Source organism: Dipodomys merriami, unplaced genomic scaffold (assembly GCF_024711535.1).
Source record: "Dipodomys merriami isolate MVZ:Mamm:240054 unplaced genomic scaffold, mDipMer1.0.p SCAF_64, whole genome shotgun sequence".
Lineage (NCBI taxonomy): Eukaryota > Metazoa > Chordata > Mammalia > Rodentia > Heteromyidae > Dipodomys > Dipodomys merriami.
Window position 1 is genome coordinate 3523062 of NW_027206224.1, and position 23681 is coordinate 3546742.

The 23681-nt window shown below is 46.9% G+C and overlaps 1 protein-coding gene and 1 pseudogene across 1 annotated transcript; both read right to left on the reverse strand.

Moving 5' to 3' along the window:
* Positions 1-263: 263 nt before the first annotated feature.
* Positions 264-8995, reverse strand: LOC138815433 (pyrethroid hydrolase Ces2e-like). The gene is made up of 12 exons (XM_070004847.1): positions 8897-8995; positions 6140-6344; positions 5102-5243; positions 4112-4245; positions 3772-4030; positions 3267-3365; positions 2862-3002; positions 2640-2720; positions 2258-2402; positions 1620-1757; positions 1048-1120; positions 264-647 (listed from the first exon to the last, which is right to left on the reverse strand). Exons 1-12 carry the CDS (start codon positions 8970-8972, stop codon positions 410-412), a joined length of 1731 nt encoding a protein of 576 aa, XP_069860948.1. The 5' UTR covers positions 8973-8995; the 3' UTR covers positions 264-409.
* Positions 8996-15772: 6777 nt separating this feature from the next.
* Positions 15773-20963, reverse strand: LOC138815340 (pyrethroid hydrolase Ces2e-like; annotated as a pseudogene).
* Positions 20964-23681: the final 2718 nt, after the last annotated feature.

The window sequence follows — 23681 nt, forward strand, 5'->3', positions numbered from 1 at the left end:
CAGGCCCCATGATGACAAAAAAGAAAAAAAAAGAAAAAAAGAAAAGAAAGAAAGAAAGAGAAGCAGACACATATAGAGAGGCAAACACAGACATAGACATAGACACAGAGAGACAACCAATATCAGAGACAAGTCACATGCCAGTGGCTCACACCTATATTCCTAGCTTCTTAGGAGGCCTAGCACTGAGGATCTTGGCTCAAAGTCACCCCAGGCAGGAAGGTCAGTGATACGTTTAGCTCCAATTAAACACTCTCCAAAACCCAGAATAGAATCCAATTATAATGAAAGCATGGATCTACATAAAGTTAGGTTAGAAAGTGTCCTAAACAACTTGATTAAAAATAACAAAGAGGACTGGAATGTAGCTCAGTTGCAAAACACTTACTGAGCAAGTACAACATCCTCATTACCAATAAAATAAAATAGAATAAAGAGAGAAGAGGGAAAAAAATAGTGACGAATGTGTCACACTCAGATGTGAGGCCCCATTGAGTTCCTGGATCTTCTGGGGCAGGGTCTTGGTCCAAAACTTCAGCCTGGAGGCCTTCAGGGCCTGGCCCACAGCAGGATGGATGTCCAGTTGTAGGTACTGCTCATTCTGGTCAAACATGGGCCAATGGATCAGGTCCTCACTGTTGGGGTTCCTGTGGACACACCCCAGGAGGTCGGGGTGAGAGGTGAGAGTCATCCTGGGAGCCCTGGGAGCCTGGACCCAATCACCTCATTAGGGTCATGCCAAGCAGCCCAAAAGATCAGGAGTGGGGAGAATGAGGGAAACTTTTCTGATATAGGAAAACAAGGCCCTTTCCCTAGTGTGTGTTCCATGTGGCTCAGAGCCACCTTACAGAAGAGAGTGCTGATGTTTCCACAAACTGTGCTCAATCTTTCAAGTTTCTGGGGAAAGAGAGAGTGACTTGCACCTACAATGCCCTGTCTCTGTGTGAGTCCTGGCGTTTGAGGATCATGAATGCTTGTGAGCATGCCACAAGGGAATCACTAGGTGGACCCCATTCTGAGGAGGCAGGGTTCGGTGAATTATCTTACCCATTCCGGGCAAAGTTGGCCCAATACTTCATCATCCTCCTGCTCAGGAGCTCCTCTGCCTCAGAAAAGTCAGCTGCACAGAGAACAAGGGTCCATACTTTAGACAATATTTCAGGGTGCCTCCTTCTGCTCTACACCCTCCATGCAACTGTAGTCTGATCCTCCATAGCAGGCCTAATCCTTTCTCTCCGCCCCACCCAGAATCAGGCACTTTCATCGTACAACCTCCCATTACTCATCCCAGCCTCTAGCTGAATACACCTATGCATATTCCTGGAGCAGAGGATTTTTCTACTCTCAGTCCCTGAAAAGCATTTACGGACATTCATAACTTCCAACCATCCACTCTGTACCTATGTCTGACACCTTACTGCAGGTGGGGACAGGGTTAGGACTGCTTGGGAAAAGGTTTCCCTTCTAAACATCTGTAGCTTTTTGAATGGTAAGATTTTGCACACTTGATCTTGTCCTCTCTCTGAGCTTCAGTTTCCTTATGTAGACTTCAAGGAGAATCACCCTAGAGGGATTCCTAGTGTGGCCCATTCTAGGTTACAGAAATGAAGAAGACTCACGGCTGCTGCCACAAAAGGAAGACCCAAAGACAAAGTCAACCTCATCGCCATGGTCGGCCTTCACATGCGGAGGCCTGAGGCTCTGTATCAGGCCATGAGGATGTTGGAACTCATAGAAGTAGACGGGAACATGGGAACCTGGAGGTGGAGACAGCTTATGATGTGGAGACCTCTGAGATAGAGTTGTCTTTCTTCATCTTTGGTGATAGCTAGGCTGAAGCTGGCTGGAATCTGGACTGTGAAGTGAGAAGCCTCAGGCAGGAGGAGGCCTTGCAAAGTCCAAAGGTGCTCATCACAGTCAATGATCCATTCTCTGACTTCTAGGATGGGGTTTCATGTCAAGAATTGTATGTTACTGCCATTTTCCTGGTGACCCCAATGGGAAAAGTTTTGGTTAAATCATAGCATGTATTTCCTATGGTGTGGTCTTATACCAGTCACTAAGTGTCCACTTCCTTAAAGTGCCAGTGATGCCTGGCTCTTACAGTAGCCAGGAGAATGTACTGACCTATGGGATATCAAGTGCCTGGCGCTTGAAAAAGACAAGGGTGGGGACTTGGACATCACAGAGCTGCCCTGGGATGCACAGCTCTGAGCTGCCCGCTGCACAGTCAGGCCTCAGCTAGAGATGTACTCACGCTGAAAATGTGCTACTTGCAGTGCAGGTATCACGAACATGAAGTCCCCCATCATGTCTTGGAACTGGGCTTGGAGGGTCTGGGTGTCCTCAGTGTTCCCCATGTACTCTTCCATCAGCAGGTGAGCACACTCAGCAGGCAAGTTCTATGCCAAGAGGATCAGAGAGAGTCAGGCTAGGCAGGCAGTGCAGTGGCAGGGAGGAGGCAGCCTGTGGGTGGGGAGATGGCACCTGGAGTGGGACATAGTATAAGGGAGAAAAGGACAAGCTTTGGTGTAATCCCACCACAAACACACACATATCCTGTCCTGTATTGTGGAGGCTACTGTGTGAACACATACCTTGTGGTTCCCCATCCATTGGTACAGTGTCCAGATTCTTACCATGAGTCCTACGGTATTCTTCATAATAGCTGGTAAGGTCTGTCTATTTATTCCCTTTATGGTGTCAGCAAATCCTGAGATCTGAGTGGTGGGGAGACAGCTTAAGTTTGGAATTACATGGTCATGATGGTTTCATGCCCTGTACCATCGTGCACCCCCTGCCACTCACACACATAACAGATGAGCTCTCCAGACTGCTAATGAGTTATAACTAAGTCTTACCACAGGGAGGAGCCAGCCAAACTCATCATTGTTGACACCAATGATGCTTGGAACTGGGTGGAAGTCAGCAGAGGCCAGTAGCTCCTTGGGTTGCCTGGTTAGGAAGACCCCATCCACCACACCAGCTGTGTTTGGGGAGGACTGAGAAAGTATCAATCAGGAGTTGAGATCACCTACCACATATTTTCCAGTACCCTCATGTTACTTTCATGCCATCTCAATTCTTCCAAGTATTCTCTCCCACATACAACCCAAGAGATACAACACTTGGGTCAGCCTCCCTTAGTCTTCATTTTGTTTCCAGGGCTACGTGAGCAGAGTCATTGGTTCAGAGTATTATGGTGGAGTGATTCACACACTATCTCTTTTCCCCTGCCAGACCCCACCCCCATCATGCAGCCTGACCTTGGTAATAGCCAGCATTTCCTCTTCATTCTTGCCCCTTAGGCAGCGCACCAGGGCCTCTGAGTCCACCTGCTCACAGGCAGACAGATTGGCCACCATCTAGAAAGCAACCAGGCAGGGCTGCTCCATCATTCCAGGCAGGAGGATAGGTTTTCCCAGACCCAGATGGGTGCAGTGCTTCTAAATCTCCCAGGGTATGGAGTGTGGGGTTGCAGGAATGAAATTGTTCCCACTTCTCTGATGCTCAGAGGCCTTAGCCAGAGGGGCCAGTCTCCCCTGCTTCCTTGCATAATTCTGTCAAGGATGATGGAATTTGGCCACAGAACCTACACAGCTTCTGTGAGGCAGAGAGGTGTGGATTCTGACCCCTAACACTTCAGTGATTCCAAAGGACACATTCCAAAGGCACCTCCTTGTTCCTTGTTGTTCCCACAAAACAGAGAACCAGAGGCTGTGAGGATGAAGGGTGAAACTGGGTCTGGGCTGGATGGCTGAGAGTACTCACCTTGACAATCTCCTCAAAGGAGCTGGTGATTAAGCCAGGTGCCAGGGCCACTCCACTCTGCATGATGGCCCCATGGAAGAGTCCTCGGGACATGGGGGACACAACATGTAAAGATATGCTCATGCCACCTGCAGACTCACCAAAAATGGTGACACGGTTGGGGTTGCCTCCGAAGTGGGCGATATTCTGTTGGACCCAGCGTAGGGCGGCCACCTGGTCCAGGAAGCCCCAGTTTCCAGTGGCATGCTGGTCTCCAGTGCTGGGAAGTGGCAGAGACAAGGGTCATAGGACTGTCCTGGCTCTGCTTGGCTCTTATTGCCCAACTCAATCCCAGGCTCACCTGAAGAAGCCCAGGACTCCCAGGCGGTACTGGATGGTGACCACCACCACATTCTCAGTGGCCGCCAGCCTGCATCCATCATATAAGGAAGCCATGCCCATAACCAGTGCACCACCATGGATCCACACCATTACCTGGCAAAGTCAAGACAGCTGCTATTGATTCTTATCCATCCCCAGTCCTACCTCTGCTGTCTGTTACACTGTCCATGGCTTTGGCTGTGGGCACTTGCCAACATAGGAAGGACTGTCAGGGACCTTCTGGGTGAGGGTGGCAAGTTCAATCACTATCCTTGAGGTCAACTCCAGGAATCCAAGTATGAATTAATATCTCCAAGACTGGAGCATTGGTGTCCTTACTTTCTTACCCATCTAAAGTAGAAAGAAAAGGGGCATTTCCCTGATTGTCTCACTTTACTATGAGTCAAAAGGATCACATACTAGCATTGGCACAATAGATATTCCTCAAGTTGGGTGATCTCAAAGTTCAGCACATGGGTTCCTCAGGGAGTCTTCTGGGCTCAGGTTGATAGAATGAGTTCTTGTTTGGTTAAAGAGCCAAGGCATCTAACATTTAGGAGCACCTAGGACTCTGAATCCCTATACCAGTTGTGTTACCCTGCCTGGGTGACTAGTTTTTTGTTTTTGCTTTTTTTTTGGGTCCGGTCGTGGGGCCTGAACTCTGGGTCTGGGCACTGTCCTTCAGCTCTTCAGCTCAGGGCTAGCACTCTACCACTTGAGACACAGCGCCACTTCCAGCTTTTTTCTTTTTGTTTATGTGGTGCTGAGGAATGGAACCCAGGGCCTTATGCATGCAAGGCAAGCTCTCTACCACTGAGCCACCTTCCCAGCCCTGGGTGACTAGTTTTTGGAACTGGAAACTTCTCATTAGGTTCCACACCGCCTCGGATCCTAGGCTCTTCTTCCCACTACTAATAGTCTTGCAGAAGAAATGTCCTCCCACCAAGGCTAGCCAAATTCTGATACTCACAGGTAGGGCAGAGCTCCCATTGGCACTGGCAGGTGAATAGATGTTGAGGTAAAGGCAGTCTTCAGATGTGGAGAAGGGAGGTATATTGAGGTTCAAAATAATCGTAATCAGTGTATTAATTGGACTAGCATCTTGCAGACACCTGGTTATAATAATAGACAATTATTCCAGCATTTGTATCATAGTCACAAATCTGATCTGGAGGCTAGATTTGTTCCCAGCCACTATGAACCTGTGCTGCACTGGTGCCTGTTATGAAGAATCTTCTCTCATGTCTCTTCCAACCAAAGTTCAAGCCTCAGGCTTGGGATGGGAGAGACTCCCCATCTCAAGCTAGGATGAAACTCTCACCTCCAGGGAACCTTCACATTGTTTGGGGTCATTGGATTTCTCTCCCTTAAGGCTTGGAAATCTTGACTCATAGAGTCTCCTAGAAGCATTGTCTGCAAGGGTTGACATTTACTCCTTCTCTATGTGCCAATTAAAGCCTAGCTAGGGTTACTACCACCATATCAGGGTAGAATGAATGAATGGTCAGTTACCCATAGGGTAGTGAGACATTGCTGAGATTCAAATCCAGACCATATTCCTTCCACTATGTCTCCAGTTGGAAGCACATAGATATTTCCTCAGCCGTGGCACCTGGCCTTTTGAGTTGGCACAGTGACTGTGAAGCTTGCTTTCTCCCCACTCTGTCCTCCTTTGTGGTCTGTAGCATCTGCTGCTGGACCATGAGTTTGTCAGGTCCATACAGCCAAGGCAAATCTTTCCCAGGGATGCCTTCTCTTGTGGCAAAGAACAATTGGCATGATCCAAGTCCTGACTTAAGTATATTTCTGTGTTATGGCACTGATCATATGCAAAGCCAGAAAAATGAGCCTGGCAAAACTGAATCACAGCCAAATTCATTGGAAAAATCTACATGGGAAATTCTACAATGCAGAAGGAAATGGAGTGTGGGGTTTACATGGGAGAAAAACTCAGCCTGGGACCAGGTGCCCATCCCAACACAGAAATTCTCACCCTGGAAGAACTTACATGGCTGGGTAGGAGGTGGCATCCCTCACACCACTCCATGGCTCAGGGGGCTCTGGAGGGGCAAACCGCAGTGGTCCTATAGGTGGCTTGGCAAAGGGAATGCCCAGGAAGGTGTGGACTCCTACATTGGTGTCATTCACATGGACGAGGCTGCCCTGCACCTGCCCGGTGTGTGTGGTTCTGATGGGGCTGGCTGGATCCTGGGCTGTGGGTAGAGAGATGCACATGAGCGTTGGGTGTGCCCCCTCAGCTGCCACTCACATTGTGGCTCCTGTTGGCTCTATGCCACCTACAGCTCAGCCTGACAAGGTCCTCTGATGTGCAGGTTCAATGGCTTCACATACCTTCTTGCTGCATGATTGTGCTCCAGCACTAGTGTATGCACTGGACCTGACCCAGAACTTCTAACCAGGCAGGGTCCCTGAGGTTATTTGGGACTTGATAGCATCATTAAGCCCTAGGAGCTTCCAGGTTGGGTCTTAGGTGGTGGAAGAATAAGCATTCTTTCCAGCAACCTAAGAGGTTTCACTAGGAACTACCAGGAACTAACAATTCTCAAGGAACTCACACTGGAGGTGTAAAAAATGCCAAGAAGAGGGGCTGCAAGGAGAGAGTCGCACAGCTTTGATTACTTCGTGAAAACCCTGGCTGGCTTGTGTTGGGGATTGAAGAGGGAAGAGGCCATTGGAAATCATCTTATGGCCCACATCAACTTAGTTTGAACTATCACGATAGTTGTTTAAGTGGATAGTGCATATATTGGCTATATTTCCCCTAACTTAAGACAGAGACCCCTTTTGTGTATGCTCATACTTGGTAGTCCCAAAATTCCTGCTCCTTCAGATGTTTTAAGATATCCAGTCAGAGCCACAATCTCTGGCTATTTTGTCATCAGTACCAATTCCACCTCCACTGGAGCCATCTTTCCCTTATTATCACCTTCAGGTTGAAATTCAGGCAGAAATTCATGAATCTGACTTGTTTGTATACAAAAAGTAATTCTGTGCCCCTAAGCACTGTCTGGGAGCTATTTGTGAATCAGTTAAGTTTCATGTTGCCTGGTATGGCTGAAACCAAGATAGCAACCACAAATAGACACCACAGACAGCAATTTCCCAATGTCTTTCCAAGTCCAAAGACATACCACTGACTTCCAGGTTGTCTCTGCAAGAGGTTTTTTTTTTTTTTTGTCGGTCGTGGGCTTGAACTCTGAGCCTGGGTGTTGTCCCTCAGCTCTTCAGCTCAAAAAAGAGCGCTCTACTGCTTGAGCCACAGAGCCACTTCCCACTTTCTGGTGGTTTATTGGAGATAAGAGTCCCATGGACTTTTCTGCCTGGGCTGGCTTTGAACCATGATCCTCAGATCTCAGTCTCCTGAGTAGCTAGGATTACAGGCATGAGCTACCAGTGCCCAGCTCGCAAGAAGTTTTGACTAGATGGGAACAGTGATCCTGGATCTCACCGTGGCCCCACCAGCTGCTAATGCTTCATAGTTGTTATGAAAGGGTAAACATTAGGAAAGGGTAAACATTGCTCATAGGTTCCTGTTAGAGACCAGCTACGTGCATGTTGCTTCAAGCCCTTCATGAAATGTTATGAGGAACCTGAGCCATGCAGAGGCAAAAAGTGACCTTTGAATTAGGAGATTTAAAACCCTGGGTCTTCTGTATAGCAAGATTTGGACAATTAACTTCTCCTGATATTTGTAGTTGTTATTTTGGACTCACTGTTTCAGAATCACTAGCAAGAGCCTGATCAAGAGCAGGTAAGGGGCTCGGAATGTGGCTTAGGGGTAGTGCTTCCCTAGCATCTGTGAAGCCCTGGCTTGGATTCCTCAGTACCACATAAACAGAAAAAACTGGAATTGGCATTGCTGTGGCCCAAATGGTAGAGTGCTAGCCTTGAACAAAAGACGCTCAGGAACAGTGCCCAGGCCCTGAGTTCAAGCCCTGGGACTGGCAAAAAAAAAAAAAAAAAAAAGAAGGTAAGGGAGGGAATCTGGTAGGAGTAGGCCTTGGGTGAGATGAGGGCAGATTAAATAGGAGAGGGTAGGGAATTAATCAGGGTCCACTCTAGCTTGGTCTGGGGTGAGGGTATCAAAAGTTGCACAATCATTTCTGGGTATAATTCTCTGGTGGCATGAGCTCCTGATAAGGGCCTGAGGACTTTGTGCTAGACACAGGGCATATTCCCTTTGTCCTAGGAGCTAAGCCAAGCCTTTTTCCAGAGTTGATACCTACATGAAAGAAACCCAGTGGCATCTCAATTCAACTTCATGATGTATTTCTGGGGAGGTAGAGCTCTTCCAGAACCAGAAACATTTGCTGGGGCCTATTGGATCATGCCAAGATACTTTTGTAGGGATAAAGGAGACCCAATTGGGGACAGAGGATAGTGTGAATAACAATTACATGAGCAGATGCAGGAGCAGTTACAGCTACTGCTGCCACAACACACACAAGAAGGAAATGTTCAGAATCCCCGAGTCTGCTTGGCACATGTCAGTGCATCTCAGACTCTTTCATTTGGGGCTCACTCCTCTGTTTCCTCGGGCATCTATGACCCTCTCTGAGCTATATGATCATCATCATGGGCATTTTGTGGTGGCTGGAATAGCACAATTTTCCCACACTATCTGTCATCTCCACATATTCCTTCCTCTTTCTCATCTCCAAGTTCAAACTCTGCTCTACACAAGGTAGCAGATCTCATCCAGGTCCCTGTCCCCCTTCCCCCATGTCCCCTTCAGGTGTCTTACCCTGGCTCAGGAGTGGAAGAAGCAGGAGCCCACAGACCACTGCAGTCTGCAAAGCAGGAAGTTGGTGCAGCATCATGGCTGGCTCGCAAGGATGGTTTCTGTGCCTTTATGCAGCACACTGTGACTCATCAACAGGAACAATTCACCTAGACTTTGCCCAGACAGGGAGTAGGTGGGGACATAGGAGAGGCTGGGCAAGGTTGATCCTGCAGGAGAGGGGCATAGATGGGGCAGTGGGCACAGGAAGTCAGTGGTTAGCACTCTGGGTGTGAGCCCTTCCCTTCCTATTTTTCCTTTGTCCTCCTCCAGAGGCGCTGTGTGGCTTCTGCAGCCCTGGAGATACTGGGAACTGTCACTGAGGTGAAGGTTGTACTGGAGAAATTCAGGGCTGGTCTTCAGAGAAGCAGGCTCAGGATCCCACAGATGCATAATGCCCCCTACATCCCATGGGGTAAAGGTGAACATTTGAGCAGAGACAAGGAGCTATCCCAGTGCTCATGTTGAAATTCCCCCTTGATCTCATTGTTCATAGATTACCAATTCCCCTCAAGTTCCTCATCCCTCAGAGTCATGGTCTGAGGGTCTTCATGGATGCCTTCCTAAATGGAATGGCTGGTCCCTTTAAACCTACTTGTTTCTGTGGCATTTTTTGTTGTTGTTGGTCATGGGGCCTGAACTCTGGGCCTGGGCACTGTCCCCCAGCTCTTCAGCTCAAGGTTAGCACTCTACCACTTGGGCCACAATACCACTTCTGGGCCTCATGCATGCAAGGCAAGCACTCTACCATTGAGTTACCTTCCCAGCCCCCATCTGTGGCATTTCTTAAGGACCCATTCCCCTCCAACCTGTGGTTACCCACCCTGGTGTCTGAGATCAAGGGTAGTCATTTACCCATATGAAAATAATTTAAAAGGAACCTGCTGGTCGCAGCACTGCAAGGAGACAGGGGTCTCTGGGCCTGTGTTAATCTAGGAGCAGATATGTAATCAGGAATGTGTGAAACACAAAGATCCTGCCAGGATGGAGTGAGACAGCAGGGCCCAAGAGCTGCTGCCCAGCCTGACTTCCCAGAGGAAACGGTGCCAGTGAAAACCAGCTTTGATTTTCAATCCAGTGTATAATCCAATTGAACCTACAGCTTGGCGAGGTGGCTCTCCTTCTTAATACACTTCCTGTAGGACTCATTTCTCCTAGCATGACTTAGGTAAAGATTCTCTGAACTCCATTCCAGATATAAGGGTTGATGTATATACTCAAGGTCTCCAATCTAATGAACTCTGGCCCAGGACCTGGTCCAGACCATTCTACCCAGACTTGAGCAATTATTCTTGTCAGTCATAGTTTGGAGAATAGACAAAGGGACAGATCACCATCAGCACATGTTTATTGCAGAGTCTCTAGCTAAAGCTTAAAGATTCTCTCCTGCTTACATGCTAGGGTTTTGTAGTAGGTTCATGAGAATGGTAGTGTAATCTGGTAGGGGCTGATAAGAAGGTAACTAATTTGGTTCTTCTGTCCCTGGATTCTCTCTGTCTCTCTGTCTCTCTGTCTCTCTGTCTCTGTCTCTCTGTCTCTGTCTCTGTCTCTGTCTCTGTCTCTGTCTCTGTCTCTGTCTCTGTCTCTGTCTCTGTCTCTGTCTCTGTCTCTCTCTCTCTCTCTCTCTCTCTCTCTCTCTCTCTCTCTCTCTCTCTCTCTCTCTGTGTTATGGGGGCTTCAACTTAGCTTTTTCACTCAAGGCTGGTGCTGCACTCCACTGGAGCTACAGCTCCATTTCTAGCTTTTGCTGATTATCTGAAGATAAGAATCTAATAGACTTTCCTTCCCAAGGTGGCTTCAAACTGCAATCTTCAGAGCTCAATCTCTTGACAGTTAAGTACAGCCCACCCTCGTGTGGCTCCACTCATGCATTCTGGTGGGAGTTGGTAAGAAAGTAACTAATAGTGAGATATAGATATAGATACCATGCAAACTGGATCATAGCTGAAGAAAGGAGGGAATGAAGCAGTGAAATAAGGATAGTGGTTCTAAGTGACATGCCTTGTCCTCATAGCCATCCTGGCACCTTGCTGGGTGGTGGGGACCTTTCACAGCTCCAAAACTGCATAGAAATTAGATATGCCATTCTTTGAATTGCAGATATTTAGCCCCAGGAAGGCTTTGCTACAGATAATGCTTACCTTTGATTATGTCCCTTGGTGGTTTGATTTGCTCACCCTGAAACAGCTCCCCTAGATGGAAAGCTTTGCTTGCCACTGAGTAATTCCCTATATAGTTTGCTTAGTCTTTAAGAACCTTGTGTAAGCTACATTCTGGGCTTTAGGTCTGTAAGACCGGAGTCCACTTGCAGTTGCCAGCTTTCCAATAGAGACTCCCAATTGGACCTTCGAAGATATGGCTTCTCTGTTTCTTCTGATTAAATTCCTGCATAACATGGTACAAGGTCCTGACCTGGCACTAGCCAAATGGGTTACTGCTGGATAAGGGGAGAAAGTGAGGCTGGAGTGTTAGTAAATCAAGACACTGGTCTGGAACCTCAGAATAAGGACATTTGGCTAATCAGACTCAATAGCTCTCTGACCTTTGTTTCCTAATCCAATTAGCACTTGAGCTGAGGGGCTGAGAGTCTAGGTCCTTGATGTTCAGGGTCAAGTAACAAGTTCACTTATTTTAACTGAACATCATAATGTTTCTTCTTAATACCGTGGCTGTGCACCACTGCAGAGCTGAAGGTCCTCGGGTGCCCTGCCACTTCCTGAACCATCATTCAGAGACCCTGGCATCCAAATAACCACGCTAATAGTAAAAACATGGAATGAAAGGGTTTTAGGAGCATTTCTGTATCTTTGAGGAGGTTAATGAAAATTTACATATACCTAGTGATCTGGACAAAGATCAGGAGAGGGCCCGGGATAGACAGAGAGAGAAAGAGACAGACCTAGAGCAAGAAAAAGTGAGTAAGAAGGAGAAAGAGAGAGAGGCAGACACAGACACAGAGAAATAGAGAAAAAAGCATCAGAGACACATGCTGAGTGATGGTGACTATACCTGCAACCCTAACTTCTCAGGAGTCTGAGATCTGAGGATCTTGGTTCAAAGCCATTTGGTGACAGTTTTATCTCCAATTAAGCAATGAAAAAACACAGAGTAGAAACCAGTACAAGTGAAAGCATACGTATCCATAAAGTTGGGTTTGAAAGTGTTCTAAATATCTTGATTAAAAATAGCAGATAGAAGAGGAGCTGTGGCTTATAGCGGGAGCACAAAAGCTCTGGGACCGTGCCCAGGCTGTGAGTGAAAGCCTTACCACCAATAAAAAAAGCAAGAAGATAAAAGAGCAAAGTATGTGTTATCCTTAGATATATATCCACTTGTGGGTGGATGAAAAGTGGTGTGTGCATTCACAGAAGCACTCCTCAATAAAAGAAAGAAAGTTTACATGATTCTCAAAGTATTTATCATAATGATTATAAACCACTAATAACTCCCTTAATGTGATATGCCACGTTGGGCTATTATTTTCCCACATATATGTACATATGTGTGTGTGTGAATATATGTAAGGGATTAGGTACATATATATCTATATATTCTATATAGCAACTAAAAAACAATTGATGAGGCAGTAATGACTCTTACCTATAATCCTAGCAATTCAGGATGCTGAGATCTGAAGATCAAGACTCAAAGCCAGCCCAGGCAGAAAAGTTTGTGAGACTCTTACAAGCATTTAACCAGGAGCAAGCCAGAAGTGTAGGCTGGCACAAGTGATAAAGGTCCAGCATTGAGTAGGAAAAGTCAAATGAGAAGGCAAAGCCCTGAGTTCAAGTCCTAGTACTGGAATAAGAAACAAACAAATACAATCTGGTGTTTAAAAAAACCCAAGTAAAAGGAAATAATTAACTGTGAAGATGTGAAGGAAGTTCTTAGGATGAAAGAAACATTCTAACACATGATATAAGAGTGGATGTATGTCTCATATATATGTTTAGATTTACCAAACTACACAGGTGAATGGGTGAATTTAATTGAAAATAAACTAGTCCATAACAAAGCACTTTGTGCACATGTGTGTATGTGTATGTGTGGGTCTTAGAGACACTTAGAAAAAAAATGGGCCTAATTGCTATCTACTTGGAAGTTAGAGAAAAAAATGGGGCTTACCGAAGGATCAACATGGGCATTTGACCCTGGGGTAGTGGTAACATGATCAATAGCTCTTCATTTCAAGAGGGGCTGGTGTCTTGGAGTAAACAGAGATGGGGGAGATTAGTAAGGAAGCAAGGGGCCCAGGCCAGTGGGGAACGGAGGTCAGTAATCACCAGAGAGGCTCATCCAGCCATGGGGGCATTTATTGAGTGTGTCTAACAAGAGAGTGCTTAGGCAAGTTGGTCATGAATACCGTGCAGGCAGTGTTCATAGGACTGGCTGGTTAGATGGCTGGCAGAAAAAAGAGGATATGAATGGCTAAGTGAATGTTAGAGTCAGTTCCTATTTCCTGGTAAATGTGTGAGCACCTCCTGCTGACCCTTTGTACACTCAAGCCCAGTCCTCCCGACATAGACCCCTACAGCTCTATGTGCTTCTCCTCAGTCCCCTTGAGCTCCTAGATCTTCTGGGGTAGGGTCTTGGTCCAGAACTTCAGCCTGGAGACCTTCAGGGCCTGGCCCTTTAAGACACAGGCATCACTGGCACTTTTCAGAAGAGGAAACTTAGACCTTCAGTTTCTAGTCTAAGATAACATAGATGGGAAATTCAAGCCATGATTTAACCAAAGCTTTTCCCATTGGGGTCACCAGGAAGATGGCAGGGATATACAATTCTTGGCTTCAAAGCCCGTGCTCAAAATCAGAGAATGTATCACTGACTGTGATGAGCGCCTCTGATCTTTGCAAGGCCTCCTCCTGCCTGAGACTTCTCACTTCACAGACCAGATTCCAGCCAGCTTCAACCTAGCTATCTTATCACCAAAGAGGAGCAAGGACAACTCCAACTGAGGGGTCACTATATCATAATTTGTCTATACCTCCAGGTTCCCATGCCCCTGTCTACTTGTATGAGTTCCAACATCCTCACGGCCTCATACAGGACCTCAAGCCCCTGCATGTGAGGTTGGCCATGGCAATGAGGTTGACTTTGTCTTCGGGTCCTCCTTGTATGGCAGAAGCTGTGAGTCTTTTTTGTTTCCATAAGGTGGAATGTGCCACACTAGAATCCCTGTAGGTGATTCTCCTCATGATCTACCTAAACTCAGAGAGAGGACAAGATCAAGTGTACAAAATATTACCATTCAAAAAGCTGTAGGTATTTAGAATCCAAGCCTTTTCCCAAGCAGCCTGTGCTCCCAACACTGTCCCTACCTGCAATAAGGTTTAAGGCATGGGTACAGACTTGATAATTGGAAGTGATGAATCTGCCTTAATTGTTCCCCAGGACTGAGGGTAGAAATGTCCTCTAGTCCAGGAATACACACTGGTATATTCAGCTGGAGGCTGGGATGGGTAATGGAAGGTTGTACAATGGGAGTGTTTGAAACTGGGTGGGGCAGAGGGAGAGGATCAGGCCTGGTATGGAGGATCAGACCACAGTTGAATAGAGGGTGGAGAGCAGCGGTAGACATCCTGAAATTGTTTCAAGTGGGGATGCTTGTTCTCTTCTGTGCAGATGACTTTTCTGAGAAGGAGCTACTGAGCAGGAAGATGGTGAAATACTGGGCCAACTTTACCTGGAATGGGTAAGATAATATACCTAACCCTGACTGTCTGAAATGGGATCCACCTAGTGATCCCCTTGGGGCAACCTCGTGAGCATGCATGATCTTTATGTGACAGCTCCCCCTCAAACCCCAGGGCTCACTCACATAGAAACGGTGCACAGAGACAGTTTTGTGGAAACATCTGTACTCACTCTGTAAGGTGGCTCGGATCCATATGGAACAGACACTAGGGAGAGGGCCTTGTTTTCCTATATCAGAAAAGTTTCTCTGATTCCCCGCCACCCCACTCCTGATGTTTGGGATGCTTGGCATGACCCTAATGAGGTGTGTGGGTCCAAGCTCACAAGGACTGAGAATGACCCTCACACCCCCTCCTCCTGAGGTGTTCCCATAGGAACCTCAATAGCGAGGATCTGCTCCACTGGCCCATATTTGACCAGAATGATCAATACCTACAGCTGGAATTTGTTGACATGTGGGACATTAAGTGTCTGGCATTGGGATCTTGAGAAAGACAAGCGTGGGGACTTGCATACTACAGACCTGCCATGGGATTACAGTTCTGAGCTGTCCACTGTGTAGTCAGGACTCTGACACAGATGTATTCACACTGAAAATACGCTACTTGCAGTGTAAGCATCGCAAACATGAAATCCCCATCATGTCTTGTAACTGGGCTTGGGAGGCCTGGGGGGCCTCAGTGTCCTCCATGTAACTCTTCCATCAGCAGGTGAGCACACTCAGCAGGCGAGTTCTGTGCCAAGAAGATCAGAGAGAGTCAGGCTAGGCAGGTTGTGCAGTGGCAGGGAGGAGGCAGCCTCTGGGTGGGGAGCTGGCACCTGGACTGGGAGATTAGTAGAGGGAGGAAAGAGCCAACTGGAGTAACCCTGCCAGAAACACATATCTCATTCTGTATTCCTGGAGGTTACAGTGTTACCAAATATCTTGGGATGCCCAATCCATTGGTGCAGGTGTCCTGATTCTTAACATGAGTCCTACTGTGTTTTGCATAACAACTAGCAAGTTCTTTCTGTTTATTCAGCAAGTCCCCATATCTGATTGGTGGGGAGACAGTTTAAGTTTGGGATGGCTTGATCATAAAATTATCATGTCCTGTTCTATCCTGCACCTCCTGCCACTCATACACTTGGCAGATGGGCTCCCTAGACTGCTAATAATTCATAACTAGGTCTCACCAGGGGAAGAAGCCAGCCATACTCAACATTGTTGACACCAATGATGCTAGGGACAGGGTCAGCAGGCCCCATCCACCACTCCAGGGATGACCTTGAAGGTCTGAGGAGGCATCCATGATCAGGACTTGAGATCACATAACACATATTTTCTATTATCCTCTTCTTATATCAACCCCATCCCAAGTCTCCCCAGAATTCTCTCCCACACATATCAGAAGTAGTACAAAACTTGAGATAGCCTACCTTGTTCTTCCTTTCCTATCCAGAGCTACAAGAAGAGATTTATTAGTACACAGTATTAGGACTGATGTTTCTCTCCCTGTATTCCTTTTCCCCTCATGGAGAAGAGGGCAAGTTCCCCTGCCTGACCCCCACCACACCATTCAGCCTGACCTTGGTAATAGCCAGCATTTCCTCTTCACTCTTGGCCCACAGGCAGCACACCAGAGCTTCTGAGTTCACCTGCTCACAGGCAGACAGGTTGGCCACCATCTGGAAAGCAACCAGACAGGGCTGCCTCACCCTTTGAAGTAGCCAGAGAGGTTTGCCTAGACCCAGACTGATGCAAGTTACCCTAGATCTCTTAGGTATAGTGTGTGGATTAGTGTAGGTGTGAAATTGTTCCTACTTTTGTGATGCCTAGGAAGCTTGGAGGGGGCGGGGGGGGGCATCCTCTCTGCTTATATGATTAGGTCCACATGGGAGAATCTTGGGTGTAGACTGCTGGGCCACAGACCATACTCAAGCTCTGTGAGGCTGAGAGATATGGATTCTATCCTTGAGCCCTTAGCACTTCCCAAGAATTTCCCAAGTTACCTCCATGGTCCTTTTAGTCCCAAGCAAGCAGAGTGAACCAGGGACTTTTAGGGTAAATCTGGATCAGAGCGGTGAGGGCACACACTGAGGAGACTGATTCAGAGGAGCTGGAGATGAGGTCTGGCAGCAGGGCCACCCCACTCTCCATGATGGCACGATGGAAGAGTACTTGGGACATGGGGGACACGACATGTGAGGACACACTTGTGCCACCTGCAGACGCGCCAAAAATGGTGACACGGTTGGGGTTGCCTCCAAAGTGGGCGATATTCTGTTGGACCCAGCGTAGGGCGGCCACTTGGTCCAGGTAGCCCCAGTTGCCCCAGTGGCATGCTGGTCTCCAGTGCTAAGAAGTGGCAGAGACAAGGGTCTCACGGGGCTGTCCTGACTCTGCCTGGCCCTCATTGCCCATCTTAATCCCATGCTCACCTGAAGAAGCCTGGGACTCCTAGGCAATACTGTATAATAACTACCACCACATCCTCAGTGGCTGCCAGCTTGGATCCATCATACAAGGAAGTCATACCTGTAAGCAGTCCACCACCATGGATCCACACCAGCACCTGGGAAAGTCAAGACAGCTGCTATTGATTCTCATTGAGGTCCATTCCTACCTTTGTTGTCTATTACACTGTCCATGGCTTTGTCTATGGGCAGTTGCCAACATGGAAAGAACTCCCTCAGGACCTCCTGGACTTATTTCTGGGTGAAGGCCACAAGTCCACTCCAGTAATCTGAGTCTGAATTAATGGCTCTAAGCTGAAGTATTGGTGCCCTTACTCTCTTGTCCACCTAAAGTGGAAAGCAGAGGGGCATTTCACCCATTGTCTCACTTTCAACACTTGGGTACCTCAGTAAGTGTTCTGGGCTCAAGTTAGTACAGTGAGTTCTTGTTTGATTAAAGAACCAAGACCTCTATCAACTGGGAGCAGTTAGGACTCTGCATCATCTACCATTGGTGATTTACCCTTCCTGGCAAGTGGTGTTTGGAGCCTGATAATGAAACTTCTATTAGGTTTCACATCGCCTCAGAGTCCAGGCTGTTGTCAGTATGAGTAATCTTGCAGAAGAAATATCCTTCTATTAAGGCCAACCAAGTCCTGATACTCACCGGCAGGTTAGAGCCCTCCTGGGCACTAGCAGGTGAATAGATGTTGAGATAAAGTCAGTCTTTAGACATGGAAAAAGAAGGTATAGTTAGCTTCACCATCTTCTGTGTATTCATTATATCAGCATTTTACAGACACCTAGTTATACTAGTAGACAACTATTCCAGCATTCTTTTCATGGTCGAAAATCTGAACTTGAGGTTAGATTTGTTCCCAGCCACTGAAAACTTCTACTGCACTGGTGCCTTTTTTATAGTTTTTTCTCATGTCTTTTTCAACCATGGTGTAGACCACATGCCTAGGTTGGGTGAGGCTCTCCATCTCAAGCTAGGATGGAGCTCTAACCTCCAGGAAGCCTTCATGTTGCTGGTGGAATTGGATTTCCCTCCCCATAAGCCTTGGAAATCTTGTCTCATGGAGTCTCCTAGAAGCATTGGCTACAAGGGTTGACATTTACACTTTCACTCTGTGCCAATTAAAGCCTGACCAGGGTTGCTGCTACCACACCAGGGTAATATGAATGAATGAAGTTCATAGGGTAGTGGGACATTGCTGAAATCCAAATCCATACCACAGGGCACTTCATTCTCCTTCCACCATGTTTATAGTTGGAAGCACATAGACTTTTCCTTAGCCAGTGCCACCTGGTCCCTTGTCTTGGCACAGTGACTGTGGAGCTTGGCTTCTCATCAAGGAGCCCCCACTGCTGCCCTCCTCAGGGATCTGTAGCATCTGCTGCTGGACCAGGAGCTCTGCCAGGTCCATACAGCCAAGTGAACCTTTCCCAGGGACACTTCCTCTGGTGGCAGAGAAAAATTGACATGATCCAAGGTACGACACAAGTATATCTCTGTGCTTTAGCACCTGGTGCTAGCACTGCTCATATGCAAAGCCATATGAGCCTGGTAAAGTTGCTCCACCCACTGAATCTCAGCAAATTCATTGTAAAAATCTACCTGGGAAATGCTGCAATGCAGAAAAAAATGGAATGTGGGGTTTAAATGGGAGAAACACGAAGCTTGGGCCAGGGTACCCATCCCACCATGGAAATTCTTATTCCACATGTAAATGGGTGGTTAGGAAGTGCTATCCCTCACATCACTCCAAGGTTCAGGGGGCTCTGGAGGGGCAAACCACAGTAATCCTACAGGTGGCTTGGCAAAGGGAATGCCCAGGAAGATATGGACTCCCACATTGCTATCCTTCACATGGTTGAGGCTTCCCTGCACCTGCCTGGTGTGTGTGGTTCTGATGGGGCTGGCTGAGTTGTGGGTAGAGAGATACACATGAGAGTTGGGCGTGTCCCATCACATTGTGTCTCCTGTTGGCTCTATGCCATCCCACAGCTCAGCCAGACAAGGTCCTCTGATCTGCAAGTTCAATGGCTTCACATATTTTCTTCCTGCATGACTGTGCTCCAACACCACTGTTTTCACTGACCTGATCCAGACCTTCCTACCAGGCAGGCTCTCTGTGGTTCTTTGGGATTTGATAGCATCATTAAGCTGATAGCTCCCAGCTTGGGTCTTATGTACTGGAGAAAAAGCATCATTTCCAGCAGCCTAACAGGTTTTACAAGGCACTAGCAGGACTCTGGGGATTGGACTGAACATTCCCAGCCCTCAAGGAACTCACACTGGAGGTATAAAATATGCCAAGAAGACATAGGGCTGCCTGTAGTGTGTCACACAGCTCTTATCCAATTGTGAAAACCCTGGCTGGCTTTGTTGGGGATCAAGAATAGAGGAGGCAATTGGAAATGATCTTATGGTCCATATCAACCTGTTTGTACAATCATGATAATTGTTTAAATGGTTGTTGCATACATAGTTTTTTTTTCCTACCTCATACAGAGACCTCTTTTGTTTGTGGTCACATTTGATAACTGTAAAACACCTGCTCACAATCCCTGGCTATTTTGTCATCAGTACCAATCCCACCACCATTGGAACCCTCTCTCCCTGAATATCACCTTCGGGTTGTAGAACTTCACAAACCTGACCTGTTCTTGTAAGAAAAGTAACTCTCCTGCCCCAGAAGCTATTTGTGAATCAGCAAGTTTCAGGTCACCTGGTATGAGTGAAGCCAAGATAACAACCACAAGTGTACATCAGTGACATTAATTTACCAATATCCAAGTCCAAAGATATACCACTGACCTCCATGTTGTCTACACAAGAAGTTTTGGCTACATGGGAACTCTGACCCTGGACCTCACTGTGGCCACCAGCCACTCATGCTTCATAGTTGTTACAGGAGAGGATAAACATTGCTCATAGGCTCCTGTTAGAGACCAGCTGCCTATGTGTTGCTTGGAGTCCCTCATGAAATGATATGAGGAAGTTGAGCCATGCAGTGTCAAAGGTGACCCTTGAATTAGGAGAGTTAAAACCCCAGGTCTTCTGAATAGCAAGATTTGTACAACCAGCTCCTCCTGATATTTACAGTTGTTATCTTGGACTCACTATCTCAGAATCACTAGCCACAACCTGATCAAGAACAGATAAGGGAATCTAGTTGGAGTAGACCTTGGGCAAGGTGAGGGGAACTACATTAAATAAGAGAAGGTAGGGAAGTTCAACAGGGCCACCCTGGGGGTGAGGGGATCAGAGGTTGATGAATACAACTCTCTGCTGGCATGAGCTCCTGATAAGGTCTTGGGGACTGTGTAGTTGGCACAGGTCAGATCCTCTTTTGCCCTAGAAGTTAAGCCAAGCCTTTGTCCATTGTTGATACCTACATGAAAGAAACCCAGGGGCATCTCATTTCAACTTGATGAATGAAGGGCAATGAAGGGGACCAACTCAGAAACAGAGGATAGTGTGTACGATTATTACATTAGCAGATCCAGTAGCAGTTACATTTATAGCTGCAACAATGCACAGAGGAGTGAAATGTCCAGAATCCCTAACATGTCAGTGCACCTCTAACTCTTTCATGTTGGGCTCACTCCTTTGTGTCCTCAGGCATCTCTGACCCTCTCTGACCTATATGATCTCCACCCTGGGCATTTTGTAGAACAATTTTCCCACATTATCATTTATCATCATCTGCCCATTTCTCCCTTCCTTCTCCAAGCTCAAACTCCGCTCTATACAATGTGGCAGGTCTCGCCCTGGTCCCTGTCTACCCCACCTGCTCCCTGCAGGATTCTCACCCTGGATCCAAAGAGGGAGAAGCAGAAACCCATAGACTACTGGGGTTAGCCAAGCAGGAAGTTGGTCCAGCATCATGGCTGACTCACAGGATTGTTTCTGAGCCTCTATGCAGCACACCAACAGGAACAATTCATCTACACCTTGCCCAGCCAGGATTTTGGACCTACCAAGGAGGGGGCAGGGACTTAGGAGAGGCTGGGCAAGATTGTTCCTGCAAGAGAGTGGCACTGATGGGGCAGTGGTCACAGAAAGTCAGTTGTTAGCACTCTGGGTGTGAGGCCTGCCCTTCTCCTACTTTCTCAGTGCTGTGTGGCTTCTGCAGCCCTTGAAATACTAGGAACTTGCATTGAGGTGAAGGTTGTACTGAACAAATTCAAGACTACACCAAAGAGAAGCAGGCTCTGGATTCCACAGACAGACAATGCCTCTTAGCTTCCATGGGGTAAAGATGAGCATGTGAGCAGACACAGGGAGCTCATTTTGAAATTCCTCCTTGATCTTATTGCTCATAGGTTGCCAATTCCCCCTTAAGGTTCCTCATCCCTTAGAGTCATGGTCTGTGAGTCTGCATGGATCCTCTCCATCTAGGAATGGCTGGTCCTTTTAAACATACTTCTCACTGTGGCATTTATCTGTGTACCCTGATGGCTGAGATCAAGGGCAGTCAATTACCCACTTGAACAACATTTAAAGGGAACTTGCTGGTTAAAGCATTGTGAAGAGACAGGGCTCTCTGTGGTAATCTGGGAGCCAGGTCAGTAATCTGGAGTGTGTGAAATATGTAGAATCCTGCTAGGATGCAGTGAGACAGAAGGATATGCTACATAGCACAACCTGACTTCCCAGAGGAAGTGGTACCAGGCTCAACGCCACATGGTCTTCATTGCCTGTGTGAACTAGCTTTGATTCTCCAAACTGGTGCACAATCCTGTTGAGAACCCTCAGCATGGCGCCAGAGGCATTCATTCTCAGTGCCCTTCCTGGAGGGCTCATTTCCCCTGGCATGACTTGGCTAAAGAGTCTCTGACCTCCAATCTAGCCACAAGATCTGATGTGCACTCAAGGTCTCCATTCTAATGAACTATGGCTTAGGACATGGTCCCAGACTCGACTCTTCTACCCAGACTTGGCAGATGCTCTTGGTAGACTCACTCACAGTTTAGAGAATAGACAAGGGACAGATCACCATCAGCACATGTTGGCAGAGTCTCTAGCCAAAGTTTAATGTTTCACTCTTGTGTACAGGCTAGGGTTTTGTAGTAGATTGATGGGAATGCTAGTGTAATTCACTAGGGGCTGATAAGAAAAAAAAACCTAATGTGGTGCTTCTGCTCCTGGAATCTGTGTGTGTGTGTGTGTGTGTGTGTGTGTGTGTGTGTGTGTGTGTGTGTGTGTGTGTGTGTGTGTGTGTGCTGATACTAGGGCCTGAACTCAGGGCCTAAGAGCTATCCCTTAGGTTTTTCACTCAAAGCTGGTGTTACACTCCACTGGAGCTGCAGCTTCATTGCCAGGTTTTTGCTGCTTAACAGGAGAGAAGAATCTCATGGACTTTCCTGCAGAGGCTGGCTTCAAATCCAATCCTTAGACCTCAGCCTCTTGAGAGTTAGGTACAGGCTACCAGTGCATGGCTCAATCCATGCAATCTGGTGTGGGTTGATCAGAAAGTAACTAATAGTCAGATATAGATATTATGCAAACTGGGGCATAGATGAAGAAGGAAGGGAATGAGGGAAAGGTGTTAGTTCATGTCCCTGGTCTAGTACCAGCCAAATAGGTTACCACCAGACAAGGGGAGAAAATGAGGCTGGGATGTGCATAAATCCAGGCACTGCTCTGGAATCTTAGGATGACATTTAGCTACTCAGACTCAATAGCTGTCTCTGACCTTCATTCTCCTAACCTTAGCACCTGGGCTGGGGAGCTGAGAGTCTAGGTTCTTGAAGTTCAGGGTCCAGTAATGAGTTCCTTTATTTGCACTGAAAATCACAATGCTTCTTCTTAATTCCGTGGCTGTGCTGAACCAAAGCAAGACTGAAGGTCTCCATGTATGCACCGTCATTCAGAGACCCCGACATCCACAATAACCATGTTAATAGTAAAAACATGGAATGAAAGGATTTTAGAAGCATTTCTGAATATTTTAGGAGGTTGATGAAAACTTACACTTAGTGATCTGGACCACAATAGAAAGAGAGCGATAGAGAGAGGATGAGAGAGAAAAAAAGAGAAAGGGAGATAGACACAGAGAGGCAAACATAGACAGAAATAGACATAGACACAGAAAGACAAACTAAGAGAGATACAAGCTGGGTGCCAGTGGCTCACACCTGTAATCCTAGCTTCTCAGGAAGCTTAGAACTGAGGATCTTGGTTCAAAGCTAGCCCAGGCAGGAAAGTCAGTGATATTTTCATCTTCAATTAAACAATAAAAAACCCAGAGTAGAATCCAATAGAAATAAAAGTATGTGTGTGCATAAAGTGAGGTTTGAAAGTATCCTGAACAACTTGCAAATAGCAAAAAGGGCTGGGATGTAGCTCATTGCCAAAGTGCTTGCCTAGCAAGCACACCATCCTGTGCTCCATTCCTAGTACCAAAAAAAGAAAGAAAAAGAAAAGACAAAAACAACCCAGCAAAGAATGTGTGATGCTCAGATGTGCATCTAGTTGTGGATAAAAAGTGGGGTGTGCATTCATAGACATCACTTCTCAATAAAAGAAAGGAAGTATGACATATACTCCATCCTCAAAGCTTTAATTGTAGTGACTACAAGCCACAAATAATACACAGTATGA